This window comes from Protomyctophum parallelum (genome assembly GCF_964188405.1).
Source record: "Protomyctophum parallelum genome assembly, chromosome: 3".
Taxonomy (NCBI): Eukaryota; Metazoa; Chordata; class Actinopteri; order Myctophiformes; family Myctophidae; genus Protomyctophum; species Protomyctophum parallelum.
The window spans coordinates 15,570,265-15,592,429 of record NC_139698.1 but is presented as its reverse complement, the minus strand read 5'-3'; the positions used below and the strand labels follow the sequence as shown (position 1 = coordinate 15,592,429).

The 22,165-nt window shown below is 42.3% G+C and overlaps 1 protein-coding gene across 5 annotated transcripts; it reads right to left on the bottom strand.

The window, feature by feature from the left end:
* Window positions 1–555: 555 nt before the first annotated feature.
* Window positions 556–22,136, bottom strand: mag (myelin associated glycoprotein). 5 transcript variants are annotated; one of them, XM_083762293.1, is made up of 13 exons: window positions 22,116–22,136; window positions 13,018–13,142; window positions 11,366–11,492; window positions 11,007–11,079; window positions 9,015–9,383; window positions 8,463–8,759; window positions 7,663–7,920; window positions 5,613–5,873; window positions 4,815–5,120; window positions 4,459–4,558; window positions 3,768–3,870; window positions 3,354–3,407; window positions 556–3,042 (listed from the first exon to the last, which is right to left on the bottom strand). In XM_083762293.1, the coding sequence occupies exons 4-13, from the start codon at window positions 11,050–11,052 to the stop codon at window positions 2,884–2,886; spliced, it is 1,953 nt and encodes a 650-aa protein (XP_083618419.1). In that variant the 5' UTR covers window positions 11,053–11,079; window positions 11,366–11,492; window positions 13,018–13,142; window positions 22,116–22,136; the 3' UTR covers window positions 556–2,883. The 5 variants fall into 5 exon arrangements, with proteins under 5 accessions (XP_083618419.1, XP_083618418.1, XP_083618421.1 ...); XM_083762292.1 differs by lacking the exon at window positions 22,116–22,136 and adding an exon at window positions 16,814–16,952; XM_083762295.1 differs by lacking the exons at window positions 3,354–3,407; window positions 22,116–22,136 and adding an exon at window positions 16,814–16,952.
* Between the last annotated feature and the right edge of the window lie 29 nt (window positions 22,137–22,165).

The following is a 22,165-nucleotide window of genomic DNA, read 5'->3' as shown; positions in this document are numbered from 1 at the left end:
ATATTAAATCTTATTTGTAATTACCTACCGGTCACTGGTAGGTGGGTTTCTGAACTGTCCACATCCCTTCTCTGACACACAAAGTGAGCAGACAAAAATGTTACATTAGTGAGTATTTCCAATTTTCAATACTTTATACTTCTACCAGACTACATCTCGGGGGAAAATGTTGTACTTTTACCTCACTACAATTATTTGAAACCTTGAGTTACTACAGTAGTTACTTTGTAGATTTTGATTATTACAAAACATACATTAACCACTTCAGGCCCAATTGGCTTATGCACTTTGGAAATAGCAGCTCACAATGTTGCAAGCTTGTAGATCGGATATTTTAAGGATTTTTAAACTAATCAAACACATTTAACTAATTGTAGTGTAGTAAAAAGTACAATATAGTATTTAAGTATTGAAAATTGGTAATACTCTAGTAAAGTAAAAAGAATACCTCAAAATAAGTACAGTAAGCTGCTTGTACCTAGAGACTAGGGGTGCAATTGCCACCCTTGTAGAATATGAAACATAATACTAATTTCAAAACTTTTCATTTAATGATTTTCACTTTATTTATCTTTGCATGGAAGTGAAGACAGGTGGATTTGCTTGAGGAAAGGAAACACATGTTTTTAAATAAAAAAGCGAGCAAACAACATATCACTGAAATCGTATTGTCATTAAGTACTAGCAGTGCTAATCTGCAGATAGATTGCAAAATCCTGATGAGAATTATTGTGTCAGTGATATAGAAAAAAATCCTCTTCATAATAATTATGATCACCACAAAGTATAGAATGTACAAAGTTTGCTTTACAACACTATGTGACAAGATATTAGATAATACATACTTGATACTTCTCCAGTGTGTTTACAAAAAATATAAAGCCCCTTGGAGGCATTCAGAGATAGAGATTGGTTATTGGCTGTTTGTTTGTTTTGATCATTTCATATATATGTCATATACAGTATGGCAATAATAGCTGACTGACTGATACCGAGGTTCCTGGCTTGACTGATACACACATTTTAGAGTGTGTGGCTATTTCCAAACATCAGGTAGTATGACTAGTTATGAAATAATTTAAGCGTTGAGTCACTAAATGGCTGTATGAAGTGTCACCAAAATAAATGACTTGCCACGCAGGCACAGACTATTATTACAATGTCCATAGTGTCCATAGATTACTTACATATATGCCTGCTAGCAAAAGTCATGCAGGGTATTTACATACTGTCATCACTTTACCCATTCTTATACAGCTTATTAATATATTATCAACACAATAATTATCTAGTTAGACCATTAGTGACTTTGATATTACATTACATGAGTTGATCAAGTGTCTTTGAATAGCACAGCCAACTGGTTCACTTTGTGTCATTTGATGCAAACCTGTGAGAATAAAGGCTAATTCAAGATTGAGTTATACTTAGCGTGTGAGTTTCTCACACTGAAAATAGCTGATCTATAAGCTCACAACACATCACGCTTATACATACTATTTTCAGTGCACAGCACCGGCACACAACTAAGTATAAATCAGATATTATACTTTATTTGCACTACCTTTTCGCGTGACAAAATTTACAGATATTCAACTGAACACAGTATGTAACTTTTGTCGAGCGACATTGTTGAAAAGATCATACAACAAAGTATAAATTAAGCCTAAAGCATCAATTTTCAACATCAACCACAACCATGTACAAACACACTTTGAGAAGCAGTCTCAGGTAAAGTGGACTCTAAACACCCTTAACATCCCATTGATCAGTGTCCTCTGATCTCTCAGCACTGTTTGAATACACACACACACGCATTGTCTCAACGAGATACATTTAGGCCGGCTGCACAACTACTGCACTGCACTGGAGTATGCTGTGTTGTAATTCAGTGTTTCCAGTACCTATCCCATAAAATCTATGCTTTGGGAGATATCTTAAAAAAGATGGAATGAAATCGGCATAAGACATTCTTTGTTGCATTTCTGTGCTTTACACTGATTGTTGGAAACAACTGACACTCTTCAAAACTGTTCAGCTCTAGAACAGACTTTCAAGGTCTGTCTTCAGCTCACCTGAAGGTACAAAACCTGCTAATTTCTTATCCTACAGAGATGACAGTGACAGATTCCCAACATTTTCATTAACCATCAAAGGCTACTGATTTACAGTGCACAGATAATATGTATGAATAGGATGCAGATCCAGACTCTCATCTTCAACAATTATCTTCTCGGGACATCTTGGCATGTAAATAAAAATAACTGGACTGAGAGGAGAAGCAAACTCCTTTCCTCTCAGCCCAGAATCAAGAATATAGCTAAGAAAACATAAAGAGCAGTCTCCCCTTCCCCTGATGCTTCGACAGGCAGCAGACACAGTGACTATGGTAGGAGACAGATATAAATCAAATAGTCATGACTAAAGCCTAATTTTAACTTTTTCTCGTGACAGTTTTCAAGGCAACAATGCTACTACACATGTGCTCTGAAAATCTGTTATTTTCAGCAAGTATAAATTAGGCTTAGGCAAGAACCAGGAGAGGCCCAGATGTCCAATACTGATGGGCAACATTGATAATAAGGATGAAGATGATGGATGAATGAATCAAACTGACACAACATCCATTAGGGACTTGAGGCCATGTATTGCAAGAGTTGGTTGATGAGATTTCTGAGAATTCAGAGGGCTTTTTTATGTTGTCCAATGAGTCATTCTCCAACCCAGCAAGTTTGAGTTGTCCCATATGGTGGTGTTACTTGCATTCCATGGAGAAGGTGTGTACTCCAGGGGGCCCTGGAGTAGAAAGGTACATGGGTAGGCAAGGGGAGTATGGCTGCCACTGCGTCTCGCATAGCCGAGGGATCAGGGAAGGATCGCGATTCATTTGGTTTTGATTTCACTATAGTCGCTGCCATCATCCCCCCTCCCCAAGGGCCCCTCCCTGGACCTGGCCCCGATAAACTCCAGGGCAGCATAATTCAGCTCTTGCCTCTCCAGGTGTGCAAGAGAGCCAACAGGTTGGTAATCCCCCTCTTCTCCCTGTGGAAAGAAAGACAATGAATGATCGAGTCACAATGCACCTGCAGTATAATGTCAGAGAGACATGAGTGACACGAAAAAGCTTAACGATAGGGAGAAAGGACACAATTAGTGATTATTGGTCAACGTAGGGTAAGTGTTAAGGAGGTTTGATTCTGTTAATTTAGCAGTTCCAGTTAGCAGTGACGCAGCCATGCAAGAGCAATTTTGGATGTCGAAGGCAGTACAGAACAAAGCCGATATGTAGCCGGATGCTGTCTCTCACTGAGAGATGTGACATTTTTGGAGGGGAATGTGTTTAGGAACCTTACCGTGGTCTCCTCTAGAATGGAGTTAAACTTTGAGCCCAACAGCTCTGTCTTAAGCTGTGCAAGAGTTAGGGAAGAGAAACAGAGACAGAAAAACGCAGAGAAGCGATAAAAGCAAGAGAAAACAGTGTTGGAAAGGTCATGGTTGTAGCTATACTTTCAATGGTAGTGGGAAAGATTGGGTCTAGGAATTAAAAGTGCTTAGATTTCTCCGCTTTCAGAGGTTAAATGGAGTTTCACACTTTATGACTTAGTTTCACAACACAAAACTAGCCCCAAAGCCGGACCAAGCCCCAGAACAGGACATAATTAATAGGGCCACAGAGTGATTGTAGTAGTCTAATGGTAACAGTCAGAGAATGGTCCTCCAACCCATCCTCCATAATAATCATCATCAGTGACATCAACATGTCTCACCACTTTCTTCCTCAGACTTTGTTTGTCCTTCTTGACTGCGCTGTAGTACAAAGCTGGGTTCTCCAGTTTACAGACCAGGTCCTGCCCAGGGTTGCCATTCTCTCTGGGGGACGGAGTCACATAATCAGACTCGGTCTCTCTCTGCCGCTAACGCAGGGCGACACTCCAAGCCTGGGCATCCATTTTAAAACAACAAGCTCTACGAGGTTATGCTCGCAGCCAAATAATGTGGTCAACGTGGTTATTTTCATGGGTTTAGTTGCTGAGATCACGCTCTACTTCAGAAGGGATTTGCAATGCCTAATCCCTTCTGAAGCGCGTTTATTCTGGCCAAATATGCCACTTTGGTTAAGAAGGCTACCTGGGTTTCATTTAGCATAGCAGGTCAGGGGTATAAAGCAGTGTCAAAGCAGGGAATTGTGCCTGCAAACTTTGGTTAGTCCAGCTTGCTAACCCACTCGAGGCAGCCAATATGGATCTCCAAGGAGTTCAAAAGAAACTGGTGATGGCAAATAAAGAAGTTGCAATACATGACTCTGTCTCCCACGGCCTTCGATCCAACACTCACTCATGTGTACACAAGTGTGCTTTAGAATGGATGACTAGGCTTAAGTGTTTCCTTGTATTCCATCAAAAGAAGACTTTAACAGGAAAATGTGTACCCAAGGCCTAAGCCCTGCAGGATGCTCACTTTTTGTTGTTGTGCCCCACATATCTCACTGCTGCAATGATGAAGGCTATGACCGCCACTCCTCCAATGGTGCCAACAATAACTGCCATCATGTACTTTTCTGAAATAACAGTGATCCAAAGTGAAAGGGAGGGCATATTGATTAGATTATGTGCGTATCATAGTCACTTACGAATGACATTTGGGTGATTTAACAAAAAGGTCAAACAATATCTAGTAATGATGACTACTACTAGTAATAGTAATACTACTACTTAAAATAATATATGTATTTATAAATCTTGGCAGCCACAAAGAACTACAATATAAGAAACTGGCTCTTATTTGTTTTCGCCAACCTGTCAGGCTCCACTTACTCTCTTGCTGTAGTTCCAGAAGTACGCTCTCCGTTCCGTATGTGTTAGTGATGCTACAGTGGACGTTGACTGGGCTGCCATTGCCCGCTCGCTCGCCTTTCTCCCTCAGCTTGATCATGCCTGTGGAAGTGTGTCCGTCGGTGTGCGTGTAGAAGTTGTACCGGCCGTCTGTTTCGTTGATGGTGATGTTCAGGTCAGGGAGGTAGAACTCGATAGTGGGCTCAGGGTTGCCTGTGGCCATGCACACGCACTGGACACCCTCCCTCACCACAGTGCACTTTGATTCTTCCAGCAGGATCGGGGCATCTGGGGAATGATGGGGTATAGTGAATATAATTAGGTCACAGATTATCAAACTGGGGTCTGTGGACCAACGGGGGCCCTTGAGGGGGTTCCAGAGGGCCCTGTTAGTGTTAGTTAAATGACTGAAGCAAATGGACTCTTATAGGTCTGTAACTCTGAGAGTGTACAAATGAGACCTAACACTGAGGAATTTACAGTGTAGATTGGGATTCCAGAGATTTATATTGGGAATACTGGGGGTTCATGGAGTTATTTTGGAATCACTTGGCATGACCACGGGTGAGCACAATGCAAAGTGCACAATAAAGTGTTTATTATAGTTTAAAAAGCTTTACACTCTCAGAGTTAGTTAACGATGATGATTTTACTTTACCAATTGTCTTTGATGACAGTACCTGTAGAGGTCTATGTGTGTAAGTGTGAATTGGAATCTATAAATATTTGTGGAAAAACACAGCAAAATGGTTCAGTACTATTTACAGGGGACCCACTCACACTCGACAGTGATGTTGAGGGAGCTGCTGGCTCGGCCATGCTCGTTCTCAGCCAGGCAGCGGTACTGTCCGTCCCCCTGCGGCGTGATCTCCACTATGTCCAGCACTGACAGTTCATCTGCAGTGATGGTGCCCACCAGCTCCCCGTCCTTCAGCCAGGTCAGCGTGGGTGCTGGGCTGCCTTGTGTGCTGCAGTGGAGGGCCAGTGTAGAGCCCTCCACGATGGTCAGAGAATTGTTCACCAGGGGCTCACGGGGAGGATCTGCAAGTAAAACACATAGGGAGGCACCCGTCCCGGAGAGCTTTAATTGTTCTGTCCTGAGTAGGTTCTGATTAACCTAAATGTGGAACTGCTTTTTTTCTTTTTCAAGTGTTACTAGAGTGAGTACCAATCCTTTTCCCAGTTCTCATCACATGTCTTTCTATTATATTGTCTTTCTCATTTTTGGAAAATAAAATCTGCATCTAATTTCATTTCATCGCTGGAAGAAACTGCAGCCACTCAATGTTAATAGTACTTTTGTAATTGCGACCATAGGTCGCAGATTACTATGAAAACCTGCAAAACCTGTCAACATATAGCTGTCAGTCCATCACCCCTCGTGACACGCTCCATCACCTAGACCTGCATTATACTGTATGGAGCCGGTCATCAACCTCAAACCTCAAACCCTGTCCATATATTGAGCTGACCTGTTCTGACATTCCATGTGTTCCTTGCCCACCTGTCTCTTCGATGTCTCCGTTTTGACTGATACCTGTCCATTCAAACTCTAAATGGGCCGCCCGCAGCCTGCGAAAACTAGAGTTCTCAACATACCCGAAAATGAAGGCCCGGACCTACCTGGGCCCTCATCAAACCCTGTACACTCAAGACACTGCCCCGGTGCCACCCTTAGATCTCCATATATGGAGCTGACCTGTTCTGACATTCCATATGTTGATCTGACCTCATCAAACCCTGTACACTCATGACACGCTCCATATATGGCCAGACCTCGTCAAACCCTGTAGTGTACACTAATAGAGTTATAATATAATAGAGACATCACAGAGAGGAAACACTGAAGCCGAATGGACATGGTGGCCAAAAGTATAGGTACCGCAGCTCGAGCCGCACTGGGCCATAAACATGGACGCGCCGAGCCAACACACAACAGCGGTGGTGCTCGTTCATGACTCGCTCGCACACGCGGTACTCGTTCATGTTTTGGGCCCAGCGCGTTCACGTATGGCCTAAATGCATCCCACAATGCACACTGTTCCAACCCGGAAGACGGGGTGGATGGGACTGGGAGGAGAAATCCGGTGACGTGTACACTCAAGACACCGCCCCCGCTGCCACCCTTAGATCTCCATATTGAGATCGGCCAGCAGTCACGCAGGCGGATGCGTGCAGGCGGATGCGTGCACGCGGGCAAGGTCGCTTCTCGTCTTACTGGTCTGTGTATTTGACTAGGGTTTGCCTGGATTGTTGAATTCCTACAATGACCATAATGAATTGCTGCGCTCCTTGTGAAGAGGGGGGGGGGGCTGCTTGGAGGTGTGACTTGTAGTCCAGGAAGGAAGTGAGACCTCATTTTTATGACAACGTTTGGTCATGACTAAAATATCTAAAAATGCATATTACACACATACTGTAAATACCCCAGGAAAGTGGCCCTTTAACATAATGGAAATTGTTCATCTGTTGAGAGCAAGTAGCCTATCAGGATAATCAAACAGCCACTACTCATGATGAGTCACACACAGATGGTTTGATGTACGACAAGATAAAAAAAACTATCTTCTTTTATTCAGCTAGCATTTCTACAATATTTGTATTTGTTTGCATCTATTGTCTCAAACTCTCAATCCTTGCACCCTTTAAACCTGATTCATACATATTCGTGCACGGGTCACGGGTGTCACAGCAAGACACATTGGGAGCTTCAAACTTGTAGATCAGCTATTTATACCGCATGACATGGCATGTGATCTAGTATAACCCAGTCCTGCCTTGCTGTGCCATTTTTGCAGTGTATCGGCCGGGAGATGTGTCTGCCACTTACACTTGACAGCCAGGTACATGGAGGTGTTCATGACACCGTAGCCGTTGTCCCCGACACAGGTGTAGAGTCCCTCCTGAGATGGCGTCACGTCGTCCAGGGAAAGCGAGGCATTGGACGCCGTGTCCCACAGCAGCTCCTGATCCCCGAACATCCAGGAGATCCTGGGAGGAGGGTTACTGTCCACCTCGCAGTGCAGCATCACAGAGCTGCCTTCCATCACCTCGGAGGAGACATTCACCCACACCGAGCGAGGAGGATCTGGGAGGTCAGAAAAGCAGGACGATACAATGTAAGATTCAGTGTTAATCTAACTTGGAGAGTGCATGGGTGGACCTGTAAGAGTCCATATGTATACCGTTGTATACCCTCAGAGTGAATGAACACAGGATTCTGCAGTGTACATGCATTTGTGATGTGCATTACGAGTGTGCGACATGTTTTTAGGACGGGTACAACTTTCATTTATTCAAATAATCATCTGTAGGTTGCCCAGAAAAGATTATTACATTTTGGTTCAAAAAGGTCAAAAATCATGGTCACAATTGAGAGAAATAGATTTAGACATTTTGGTGCAGGCAGGGTTTCCATAAATCAGTGCTATTGAACACTACCGTCTGTGTGTTGGTTAAACAAATATTAACCAATGAAAAGTAGTAAAAAGCGCTTCGGACAAAACCTCTTAACTCCATTGGACCCTCAAACTGTCTACAGTACTAATATATAAATTCACAACAACAACTTTGATGAGGCAGTATTGCAGTGTGTGGTGACAGCAGAGATATGAAACATCTGTTACTTACACTTGACATCTAGGGAGATGAGCCTCTCATAGACCAGCGTGGTGTTGGGGTAGTAGACCCTGCAGCCCAGCAGTTGTCCATTGTGCATGGGCCTGGGGGTGAAGGTGAGAGTGCTGGAGAGCACCGCTGTGTTGCTTTCCTCCACGTAGTCTGTGGTGAACTCCGGGTCGGGCAGATAGTCTGTGTACATCCATTGGATCTCTGGAGCCATTTCTGGACAGTTGTCTGGAGCATAGCACGTCAGCTCCAGATTCTCATCACTGACGATTTCCTCTGGGACGTCAATGTTGGGTTGGTCTGGGGGAAAGATACAAAGGACAATAACATTGTGCTACTTCGGTGAGTAATCTGCTGTACACAGTAAAATCCTCAGTATCAGTCACGGGTCAATTTGGTTCCATTTGTACACTTTCGGTGTTACAAATTTCACATTTTTCCAATAATTTATTAAATGAACACTGAAGATGTTACTGTAGGCCTGGCCTATATGCAATGCTGTGTGTGTACTGTGACCCTACTAAGGGCATTTGACACACCAATCAGTCAACTCACCTAGAACTTTAAGCTCAGCAAAATCTGGGTATGTGTAAATGTTGGCGCCCCCCAGGTCAGCGCGAAAGTAGTATCTCCCTGAGTGCTCTGTGCCAATGTTGTTGATGAGTAGAGTGCAGTTCCTCTGGTGTAAGTCACCCAACAACTTGGTGCGGCCCTTATAGCTCTCATGGACGACATCTGTGCGTGATTTGAACACGACAGGTGGGAAGAGCTGAGGGTAGGGTTGACCGAAGTACCAAATACCGTGAATGCCACGGTACGGCCTGATGCCAGCGGGATACATGAAGGTACATGGGATGACAACGCAGGAGTTAGTCATGGTGGCGATGTCTCGAGGTACCCATACGTTCCACTGGGAAGTGACATCTAAAAGAAGAGCAGAGACAAGTGTATAGTGAGATGCACTGAGAAGCATGCAAGCCCATTAGATGCACTATCCATAAGGAGATATGCTTATGGCTTAATAAATATGACATTATTATATGGAATTATTAGAAACATTCACTGTTCACTATTTCACTCGTCTCTCAAGACACTAATCTCTCTCTCTCTGTTTGCTCACACAATTTTCAAATGCTTCTGCCTAACAGTGTATATCGGGAGCACTGAAGAATTTGTCATAAATAAAGCATCCCCCCACTTCTGTTTTGCCTTTGTCACAGTCACATAATAAGTACTATAAATCAAATGAGTCGAAGCCTTGCTAAAGTAAACAATTGTAATGCATATGTAAAATATATATACATGTATGAACAGAATCAACAGATACATTGTTATACAAAATGGAGCAACTTTTGTGTCAGCTTTTGCTTATAGCCAACTCCTGTATGGAGATATTGTCCTGTTGTAGAAAATGAATAAAGCCCAAAGACATTGTATAACGAGCAGAGACTGGACTCTCATGGGAAGATAGAATTAACAAAACTTTGCAAGGAGGAAGCATTATGTCTAGATCATGATTCAGCCAACATTATTGGATCAAAATGGAGGGCAAGCCAGCCTGTACTGGAAAGAAGACAAGCCCACTGCATTTTGCCACAAGAATATGCAGAAGTAGAGCAAACTAAGCCACAGAGGCTTTGAAATCTTCACTCAAGGCTCACGTTTTCTCCCTGGCCTTTAATCATATTAGCTGACCCTGGCCCCTTGCTGTGTAGTGTTGCTGTAACCTTCTGTCTTTTGCTTGTGCAATGTTTGTTTTTTTACCCCCCTTTGCAATGTTTTTCTGCTGTTTTGTTTTCTGATTTTTAACTTGTACAGCGCTTTGGTCAGCCATTTACAGCCGGTTAGATTTGAGTTGTGTGACCTTGTAAGTTTGTCGCTGTTTAAATTCTCACCTAGCGTTTAAGTAAGAGGGGTCTCTCCAGTCCTCTCTATCTTTTTATTAAACAGAAAATAAATTTTGAGGTGGGTTGACAATTTCTTCCAATCAGGAGAGAGAACCCATTTATTAGCTTTAATTGTATAGTGTTCCAGCTAGTTGTTTCATCACTTCCAATTTCACTTGTTTATCCTGTATCCTGTATATGTGTTATCTCTGCTGGAGAGCTGGGGAAACCCCTGTTACTTTACAAACAATCTATAGTAATTTAACAAAAAACTAAAACTATCACTTAGAGCAGTGGTTCCCAAACCTTTTCATGTCAAGGACCCCCATTTGAAAATATATGCCAGGGAGAATATAAGAGAAGATTTTTATGGCACTAGCAGTAATTCTCAACCCGTTTAATTTCAAGGACCCCCAGTTTGACATGCATATTAGTCTACAGACCCCCATTTAATGGCATTTCTATCTCTGGGACCCCCAATTTATAATAGTAAAATCAATGTTAATTTAACTCTAAGAGTGTACAAATAGAACCAAACGGGGTCTGTTTGGTTCCATTTGTACACTCTCAGAGTTACAGACCCATAAGGGTCCACTTAGAGTACCTTTAATAGGTTCTACTGTTTACCATCAAATGGAGAAGAGGAAGATTAACATGTTACCTTTGATTATTAGCAATAGTGGCAAAAGCAGCTCTAAACACCACATGGTATCTGGTTAGCGTATCATAGACTTCTGGAACAGAGAAGAGACATTCAGTCAATGTAGAGTTGTAATACAGTACACACACAATTAATAGTCATTTTCTAAATTCTTGTAAACTGCATGATATATAATTAACTACATAAACTATAATAGAATAAAGATTTGGAGTCCTTCTGTCTCTTAATGTAGAGAGCTTAACAGCCTGATTATGGGGTTCCATTTCTATAAGAGAAACCCACATTCAAACCTCACAAACATGTTATATTTAGTGCATCTTTACAAAAAAAATGTTGAATGACGTCTGAGTGGGGTTCACCTTGGCTTGAAATGTTGATCGGGAGTAATGGACAGAGAGAGGGTCCTGTAGGACAGCTTGCCAGAAGCTTCACCAGAGGGCGCTCAATCACACCCAGACAGCTTGACAGCCTTCACACGCCACTCTGCTGCAAAAAAAGAAAAAGAAACAAGTGACATCAGCATCATCAGATGATGAGTGATGACATCAGTTGTGCGAGCGTAGGCCCTAGACTCACACAAGGGATATGCAAATGAGTTTACACTCAAGCTCAAATGTAAACACACACACACACACACACACACACACACACACACAGTCAAGCACCTGTTTGTGCCTCCTCAGTGGAGTCAGTCATTATCACAGTCATACGTAATCCAATGAGCAATCAACGACAGTCACTGTTAGCGCTGCTCTAGCAGTGCACCATGACACACTACAGTATATGAAACCTCAGTGTGCCATACAATGTCATCAACCTCGTCACCATTCCCATGGTTGTTATTGATGCATCTGCCAGTTAATGTGTCCTCTTTTATGTCATAACCACTGTAATGTAGTTATTATAGAAGGCTAGAAAGACTATAGTAAGTATAGGTTTTTGTGTGAACAAATGTCATATAGTGTTTCCAAGTAGTTTGTTTTACCGTACTGTTCTCTTGTTATAGTTCACTTAACATTTATATTGATGTATCATCAATTATTAGGCCTCCGTAAGTCTTGAAATAAGCTATACAAATAAACTCTTCATCTTAAGAGTAGTAATTGAAGTAAAGGTTACTACTTTATTACTGCTAGTAGGAGCAATAGTGGGTAACAGTACTAAGGCTAGAAATGAAGAAATAGCCTTAATTATAGTGGTAGAAGTATAAATATAAGTACTGGTATAATAGTATTAGTGCTAATACAGTAGCTAATACTGTCACTGAACAAATTAGAATGCTTCCAAGGCCCATGGCATAATTTGGCCTAGTATTCCAAACAGATTCCTCACGTGGACGTGGACTAAGTACTAGTAGCAGTAACAATAGAAATGGAGGTTTAGCAGCCGGGTGGAGCAGCCGTCGGTGCAGATGGCAGGCCTAAGGCTGGATTGTGTTTCAGAGCTATGTGATTAACACATCAAAACATCTTCAGATATTTAACACCAATATATGGCATAAGCCCTGTTGATATAGAGAATGGGGATTAATTGGTTTAGCAATTTTATGCAAGTCTAAAGGACCCAATATGCATTGGCAAAATGTCACACATTCCCAAATGCCATGCTTTCAAAACTATTTACACTTTACTCGCTATCTGTCTCCGCCATCTGCCTCCCTCTCTCTTCATGACCCACCACATTTTTCTTCTTCATTCAAATAAACACACATCACAACTTGGATTAATGATGAGATGTCTTGACCTGGTCACCCTAACCATAATGCCGCACTGTAGGCCTGTGACAATCCTAACTTTTCTCCAGTGTTGTGTCTGCACTCCAATAAAAGGCCAAGAGCTGGGCAGTGTCTCCAGGCACTAGGCAGAGAGGCCGTGCATCAGCAATGGCAGCAGAGAATAGCCAGGCGGGGTCACTAAAACCCCACCAAACATGAAAACAACAGCACCATTGACAAAGCAAACATATACGAGTGTGTGCGCACAGGCATACACGCACAAACCACACCACTTGCCTCATACCAGCCTCAGCACCAGGCTCCAGCTCCCGCTTGATTTGGGCTTTTGATTCCTTCTGTTGGTTTGAATGCCAGTGTTTTTTCCCCGGAGGTGGTTCCCTTCTTCTGCAGGGTGACGGAACCTAGACGCCGGGTGCCATGTGTGGACAGACAGGGGACAAGGCAAAAAAAAAGAAAAGTCTGTGTGAGCTCTGGTATACAGTCTACAGTATGTGAATGCGTGTGGTGGGCAGTTTTGAATATGCATTCAGACATTTCTGGGCTTGCTTCTAGGCCCACTCTATGCATTCCTCTCCTCTGTTCCACCATTAGTGACCTGTTCCATGCGTCTCAGTTCATCAGACCAATGGCCTGATTCATGACTCCTGCTCAGGTCAACCAAAATGTATGCTGCCATTAGTTCACTGTTCCCTCTATGCATCATGAACCAATGCTGACTCATGGAATCCACTAATGATGATACGAAGGATCATGTCAAAAAAAAAATCATGTCAAATACATTTTGAATTCAGATTAGACTAGACTACTTATTAGGCTTATTACTTACTTAGTTAGACTAGGCTACAAAACAGATTGCTATCCTTTTATAGATATACATACAAAATGACAGTACTCAATGTGATATCAAGCAGGTTTTGGGGTTAGGAGCACACATACACTTAAATGACACCATGTGAGGACAAACTGGTGTGTCTGTGTGTGTGTGTGTGTGTGTGTGTGTGTGTGTGTGTGTGTGTGTGTGTGTGTGTGTGTGTGTGTGTGTGTGTGTGTGTGTGTGTGAGAGTGTGTGAGTGTGTGTGTGTGTGTGTGTGTGTGTGTGTGTGTGTGTGTGTGTGTGTGTGTGTGTGTGTATCCGTTTGTGTATAATGGGGAAAAAACTGTGGGAATGTCAATCATTCATCTTTATAGCCATCAAATCTTTAGAGACATCAAATATTTGGCCAGCTGAGGCATGCATGTGGGCGAAGAACACAAGTTGGACCCATCAGGACGCTCAGACGACCTCCTACTTTACATATCAGTGTAACAAAAGGAAACTTGTCTCTTAAAATGGTGCTGCAATTGTTTTTCATTACATGTAGGGTGAGTCACCATCTTTAGGCTCCGGGCCAAGTGGTGGCATCGACTGAGCCACCGATATTCTCAAGGGAATCCCTCCACAAACACAAGTAACTCTTGAGAACGTCTCCAGCCAGGAGAGTGGATAATAGAAGGGTGTGTGGGGGGGGGGGGGGGGGGTAGCGAGGAAGAATGCTGCATTGACGGCGTCAAGCCATGTAAAAATGAATACGTGCAGCATGCCATAACCCCCCTACACACACGCAACACAAGGATATGCCAACACACTCCTCACTGTGATGCTTACAGCAAAACAGCAGCTATGTGACCTTCCTCTCCACCCCCTACTAACCCCACTCTACTCCGCCGTTACGCACATGGGACAAAGCAGAGGCTCGCCAGGCTGTGGTCATTGTGTATGCTATAATATACCGTACACGTACTTACGCTGTAAGTAAGTGCATGTGCGTGTGCCACACGTGTGCTTTACATGTTATAAACATAGGCTATACACACAGTAGCAGAGCATAATGTGACAATTCAATGCCTTATTCCCAATAGTTTTATCGGTATTGGAGTTTGTGACCTGGTCAAAACTAAATGTCCAACTTCTGTTGAAAATAAATGTATCATGTCAGCAATCGCTGAAACAAAAAAATTACATGACACCTTTTATGAGTCATTGTAAAAAGTTGAAACAATACATTATGACCCAAATTCGTACAAACACTCAACTGTGCCAAGATGAACATTTGTATTATTAATATAATATAAAGTGCGTGTTCAAGAGATGTGTCTTAGGGGAATAATGGGTACCCTGTATGCACAACACTGCCCATTGTGCAAGGGAGAAACTGGAGGATTGTTTTTTCCCGGAACAGGCCCGCTCACAGCTTGCGCTTTGCTGTTTGCCCATGACGCGTGTTGGTCCATCAGCTAAAACCCCCACTAAAATACTCAAAGGACCAGATGGTCTTAAAAACATGACTGCTCACCCTCCTACGCACGGCTCATGGAGCTGGGAGGGGGCCCTCGAAGTAGCCTATTGCCAATATCGAGGCACACATTCTGTTCAAGGTACTGCTGAGAACTCTGGCATCAAAAGGATGGAGGATAGGTTTGGCTTTTAAATAATCACAAGCAGGGCAGATTGGTATTGCTGGATTTGATGTTTATGATTGAGATGGAGGGAACTCTTTAAAGGATTCTGACCCGGTGCCTGTGTCAGAATCAGAAACATCTTAGTCAGAGATTTTAAGTAGAAGGTTGTCTATGACATGCCCAAAATAGGGACACCAGGTTAAAAGTGGTTAAGCCTTTTTCATTTCCTGAACGGCTTTGCCTTTTCCGTCCGGCAGCAACATTCTGCATGGTGCTTGTTTTCTACGCCTGGCAACCCCAGTGCCTCTGAATCAGCCTCAGTGGTCCTCAGCCCAATGCACAGATGGTGAACCACAGGCCTCAACTCTCATTGGACTATGCTCCCTTTCCGCTCTCAACAGTAGGGGGCGACAAACAGAGCACTCACAGGCCAAAATCCTGATCCCATACCCATGCACAGTATGTCCATCCCCGGCCAATAGCCTTTCATTTCTACACGTAGGCATGTCCCTTTTGGAACCAAATAAAACAGAATAACATTTCTTCACGTAGGCATGTCCCTTTTGGAACCAAATAAAACAGAATAACAGCCACTCAGCCAGTAAGAGGGTTCCTTTAAAGAAAGTATAAGCATAATGGCCTTGTTCAGTATTATCCTGTGAATTAACCAATGGGGAGGTAATAGAAGTACACAATACAGTGTTCGTTTACTAAACTTTGCTAGATTTGTATGCTAATCAGCCAGATGTGGACCACATTATGTATAATACAGACAACAAGGAACTCATGTAATCACAAAATCCATGTCCATGGGTTCCTGGTGGTGGTACACAATACACATGTTCATTGTACTGCACCTTGTTGTAACTTTGTTTTGAAGGAAGAAGAAAAAGGCACACACAGGCTGGCTAACTGACTCAGTATAGCTTGATTGATTTTGGGTAGAATCTGAAGCTGTTCTACCTGGCATCAGATGTCTGTTTGCATGTGGTGATACACTCTGGTAATTACAGGAGCTGCTCATCCAAATGTGGCTCAAGCAGGAAAATCTGTGGTGTAATAATTTGCAGGGCTTTTAGGAGCTCCAACACACGCACACGCACACGCACACACACACACACACACACACACACACACACACACACACACACACACACACACACACACACACACACACACACACACACACACACACACACACACACACTTGTGACTTTGTGCACGTGCATACCTGCCTGTTTGTGTGAATGTGCCTGTGTGGTCAGTCATGTGTACTTTAGTAAATCTGTACACGTCCTAAAAACATCTCACACATACAAATATACCCCCCACACACACAAACACACACATACACACACACTGTGTCATCATTCACAATCTCAAGTGTGAACTGTGAGCATATCACTCATTCCTATCACGCGTTCAGTTTAATGTATTAATATAAATGACAACTTAAGAGCAACAGGAAATCAGACATCTCCATCAAGCCACGGGTCACAAATCATGTCTTTAAAACTATTGAACCACTGGGCACAGCCAGATGCCACCATACTAGAAACAGCATTGCGCAGAGCAGAAACATTGAGCAATCAAGGGATAAAATATATAGACACATCATGAATGTTCCACTTACCTTCACAGGTGAATGTGGTAGATTCCAACTGAGGAGGCTTCTGTTTAAACGGTGCTAGCAGCTTTGTCCCCAAGGCTCACATGTACAAACTCACAAAGTGTCACACCAGCTCGCTGCCAACAAGACCTCTCGCCACTCTCTGTACCAAGCCCCAACGGTGGGGAATAAACTGCCCCCCCCCACCTTCACCACCAACATCACCATCACTCCTCCCATATGGAAATCAGTCCCCGAGTGTAGCAGCATTGTTCTGAGCCTTCGCCCCAAGGCTAAGCCATTCATAAATACGCACCCCACTCTACACCGGGTCACAATGGCCCACACTGTACTCTATCGCCCCAACAAATATGGGTGAGGCTTTGAGCCCCAAGGCCTTTCCAAACAAACACATGCGGTTAGTTTACACTGGACGGGACTGAACATATTCATTTATTTTGGATTGATGGAGTGTCCATCCTTATTTTTAGGTCACTATGCTAAAGGGCAACAAGCAGGATCAATCAGGGGACAAGGATGGGTAGGGACACAAACAAGACAACCAAGGAGGGAATGATGGAAGCACATGGGGATGGGGGTGTTGGTGTTGGTGGAGGGGACCCTCTCTGAACCCCAATGGCAGATGAGGTGACAAAGAATTCCATATGAAGGATTTACCTTCATTACACTACAAGAAAAACTAACAACTATTCACTACTAATTAACCCCCATGTTCTAACATTGACCAGTGTATGACAGGTGTGTATGAAAACAACCACCAACAAACACCAACATCTGTATAAGGAGAAGGTCCTATATCATGGATGTTCCTCTTTACACAAGCAATACTGAACCACACAATAAAACCCGGAGTGTTAATAACTCCAACAGCGTAGAAATGGACTATGGATTTGACCATGTATCAAATATGGCTATTTGAAGATCCACATTGACGCCATTAACCTTGAGAGACTGTCTACAGTTCTAACGTATGTTCAGGTATAGGTACACTGAGAGGTTGTAATAATGGAGATCATTTTGATCAATGGTCTGCTAACCACGTCACACACAGCGACTTGCTAGAACCCACTTAGGTCCATGGTCAATGACAGTGACTGCCAAATGCTGACGTCAGGCCATATTAGCCTCATTCATCATCATCAATAATCACAAATACAGTATATCTCATTAAGCGTACATGAAACATGTACGATTGAGCACATTGTTGTTGTTGCACAGTGCACAGTAAAATAATTTAAAAGTTAAATGAACACTTGGGATTTCACTGTGTAAAGCGATTAGCCCTGCCACTGTTCTGAACCCCCAAGACTCCTCCACCAAGGCCATCACCCCCCCAACCTCCCCCACGCCCCTCTGGACACTGTAGCTATTGTCTCCCATGGCCTTCTGGGACAGCGGAGCAGCACAGCTAGAGCCTGACACCGCACAACACTGGGAAGTCGATGTGCACAGATAATTGTCTTTTAACCACAACAATCCCCTTTTTCTCTGCTCCATTGCTCGTTTTGCTCCCTTCTCTTTCTATCTCCCCCTCGTTCCTTTCTCTCGGTCGACCTTTTCTCTTGTCGTAGCAGGCATTAGCTAATTCCACACCGTGTTCGCTGGCTCTCTGTATACAGGTCATATTCATGTCCTATTGTTTTTTGGTGACAGAGGGCACACAGATTATCATTTTGTTTTGCTGCCTTCTATGTTAAAGCTCACAGTGGGAGCTTTAATCCAGCTCACAGTGGGAGCTTTAATTTAATTTAATTATTAATTTAATTTAATTAATTAAGTGTTTTATCCCACGATTTTACAACCCATGTTTTCACCCAGTGTCAATTATCTAATGTAATAAAAAAATTAAAAACCATTTATTATTTCTAGGTCTCCCTTTTGATATGCATTAAGCCACAAACCCCCATTTTATATGGTTTTTATCTTTAACTGCGTGTACACATTTGGAACCAAAAGAACCTAAGGGCCCATTTCATCTGAGTTGCAGACTTGTGCAGGTCAATTTGGTTCCTAAATGTCATAATTTAGCTGGGGACCCCTGTCGGTCCCCAGACCTCAAATTGTGTACCACTGCTGTAGACAAACAATGATGTTATCATGTATGCCAAACACACAGATATATAGACAGTGTTTTACGGTTTGTCTTTCACAGACAGAGGGGCGAGGTGGGGAGGGTCAAAGATTGTGCTGGATGAAGATGAGCAGGGCAGTGAGAGGTGACAAGACAAATCACTGACAATGGGTCCATTGTGCCTCAATCAACTTTACTGGACAGCCATGATGGATGGATGATGTTTTGAAATGCATGGACAGCTTTTGGGGACAAACAGACATTGGCTTGTGCATTGATCTATTAACTAGCAGGTGTGCTCCTAGTTTATTACAGTCTCGTAATAGTCGTAGTCTCGTACAAGTTGTCTCGTAAACTTTAGGCGTTTAGCAGACGCGTATGAATGTGTTTCACCAAGAGTGAGCATTTATGATAAAGGGTTCAGAATCTCACTCAGTGAAACTGAGCTTTTGTCACTCAGCTTCTGATTGCGTGGCCCTAGGTGTCTGAACCTGGCTCCCGTCTTTTTTCCCTCTACACCAAATCCAGAAACAGACGATCTACATCTGTAGATCTGAATGTTCGCTAATTATGACATGCCCAGAATAGATAACATGTGGTTAAAAGGAACATCTACAGTAGACATATTCACCCTACCTGGTTTCTCTAAGTTAGGGTATAAATAGTCTCGCATAGCCAGACAACTATTCCACAATCTCTGAATGCTATATACTACACCTCCCAAAAGCGGAGAAAATAAAAAATATCTTTAAATTAAAAATGTGCATGTCTGTAAAGACGAAACAGAAGGGGGGAGGACTCCGGCATCTCATACGCTTTATCCCTCCCTGGATAATTTTCAGTGCTTCCGTGCTCCAGACTGTATGACGGAGGCATCTGAAAATTGTGGGAGGCAACTGTCTGGCTCACAAGACTAGGGTGGGTGTGTGTATGTATGTATGTATGTATGTGTTTTCTATCATTAAATCATTTTATGATGTCCATGTATGAATGAGTTGTAAAGTGATTTAACACATTAAACAAATTATTCTGTCTTTATGAATAAATACAAATGTGAGCTAATGTAAGAACATTGAATTTGTAACTTAGTGGGTAGGTGGTCACCGGTTCACCTCCCAGCCCGCCCATGTCTATGCGTTGAAGACTGAGTCTCTGAGCAAGACACTTAACCCCCAACCGCTCACCCAGTTTCGCCACGGGAATAAGGAAAAGGTCTGCTAAAGGGTTTTGTGATTTCAATGATCAAAATATGAACTTGCGATGGAGACATTTATTTTTGTCCATCTGTCCAAAAACCTAAGAATTAGAACAGAGCTCTGGATTATTGTCCCCATTTCACACGATATATCCACTGGCAAAATTGCTGTCCCTATATCACATTTTATTCCCTGTGGTGCATCCGAATCTGTCCTATACTTGGCTCACTTTGACCTGAGATCAGATTCTAAAAATGTCTTCTACATCCTGACAGTTTTCTGAAAAAGCTATGTTTCTATGTCAGTCGTTCTTCGATTTTTCAAAAATAGCAGACCTACAAGCTCGTAGAGTGGCCCGCTATGAGCTTGTAGATCTGCTATTTTTCAATAGCTAAAGCATAACATAATGCTAACAACAAAAGGGGTTCCCGCCCAAAATGGGTTAATAAACTTCATTAGAAGGAGTTGAGTCTTGTTGACTTCTTGTTACGGTAATAATGAAGGTCTGATTTTTTTGACAATTTCTTGCTGTCTTTTTCAATACCGTTTGTTTTGGCAGCCATCCTGATCCAAGATTTAAAATTCAACATATCAATCAGGAATTGTAGAAATGTGTTTCAGACTGTGTGCTCAAGATAGACACAACACAATGCACAAATCAGGATTGTTGAAACTTAAGACAGGATTGTGTGGATTTAAATTGTATAGTTTCAGATGCATTAGAGGCCTTTGGCAGTAAATGAACAAAACAATTCAACCCCAGTCTCAAGCCTTCATATCAAGGCAGGATTTACATATAAAATATTCTGCCATTTTCATGTGTAGTACCTAATGCTTTCTGTATGCTACAGAAAAATATAACATTATGTATTGTTTCAAGTCGCATTACCGGTAGTTATTTTGGTAATTGCACGAGATTATACATGGAATGGCACTGAACATAAAGCACTCAGCAGAACATTCTCAGCTATATACTGTAGATCTTAAGGACATAGCAGGCTTCCCCTACTGCATAGATGCTGTATGACTGTATGTACATCACCCTATCACATGAGTCATGGTTAGTCACTAGTGGTGCTGTAGCACAACAATAAGACCACAAGAGTGCAACTTTCCCATAAAAGGTAGTGAGACTTTGGACACTAGGGGCTGTATTTTGCGTGTCTTAAGTACCAGGTCTTATTCCCTAACTTGAGTAAACTAAAGACCTGGAGGCGTGATCAATGCTCTTTGGCCACTCAGAATAGCCAAATGGCATTGATCACACCTCCAGGTCTTTAGTTTACTCAAGTTAGGGAATAAGACCTGGTACTTAAGACATGCAAAATACAGCCCTAGGGATGCAACAGTTAATCAGACTAATCCATTCAATCCATTTGATTAGTTGGAAAATAAATAAAAACACTTCTCAATTATTACATGAATCGAAAACGTAATCAAGAGATTAATCTTTAACCATATAGTCGCAGCTCTGTTGGACACATGGTTCCTTCGCTGTGGAAGTGCTATATGCACAGAAAAATATATCCACAAATAACTCATTCATAAACTGCAGGACAAACGGTAAAAAACAATATTTTTCATTTGTTAACTTTTGGATAACCACCACCAGCCTGTGACATAATTCCCTCTATCTTAACAGTATTTTCCATTTTCAGTTCAATAACTTCCATTACCAATGTCAGTTACTGTATGAACATTGTAATAGCAAAAATTCATCCACACAAGTTCAAATATCGTTGAAATTCCGTAGTCACATTTGATTTGATTGTTGATCTGATATATAAATACATTATACATAGAGACTATGTATAATGTAACTACATTATTTTGCACAAACATTTTACTCTTTATTTTTATTTATCGTATTCTAGTGTCCTTTTTGCCTTCCCTTGCACATAACACACGTAATCAAACCTAAACCTAACAACCAAATGTCATTAACGATTCACACTTTGCATTTAAAATGTACACAAAGCAACTTTTACTAGCAGTAGACATTAAAAGACAGCAGAAGTTGAGGAGCAGCAGTTCTTACCTTGTTAGCGGGTCTGTACACAGTGAGAGGCTTAGCTGCAATGCCCACCA

Coding starts and splice junctions, on each gene's coding strand:
- mag (XM_083762293.1), bottom strand. CDS start 11,052: ATGTGGTGTTTAGAGCTGCTTTTGCCACTATTGCTAATAATCAAAG. Junction 5,874..7,662: donor CATGTACCTGGCTGTCAAGT/GTAAGTGGCAGA, acceptor TTTTACTTGCAG/ATCCTCCCCGTGAGCCCCTG. Junction 4,559..4,814: donor TCTGGAACTACAGCAAGAGA/GTAAGTGGAGCC, acceptor CTGTTATTTCAG/AAAAGTACATGATGGCAGTT.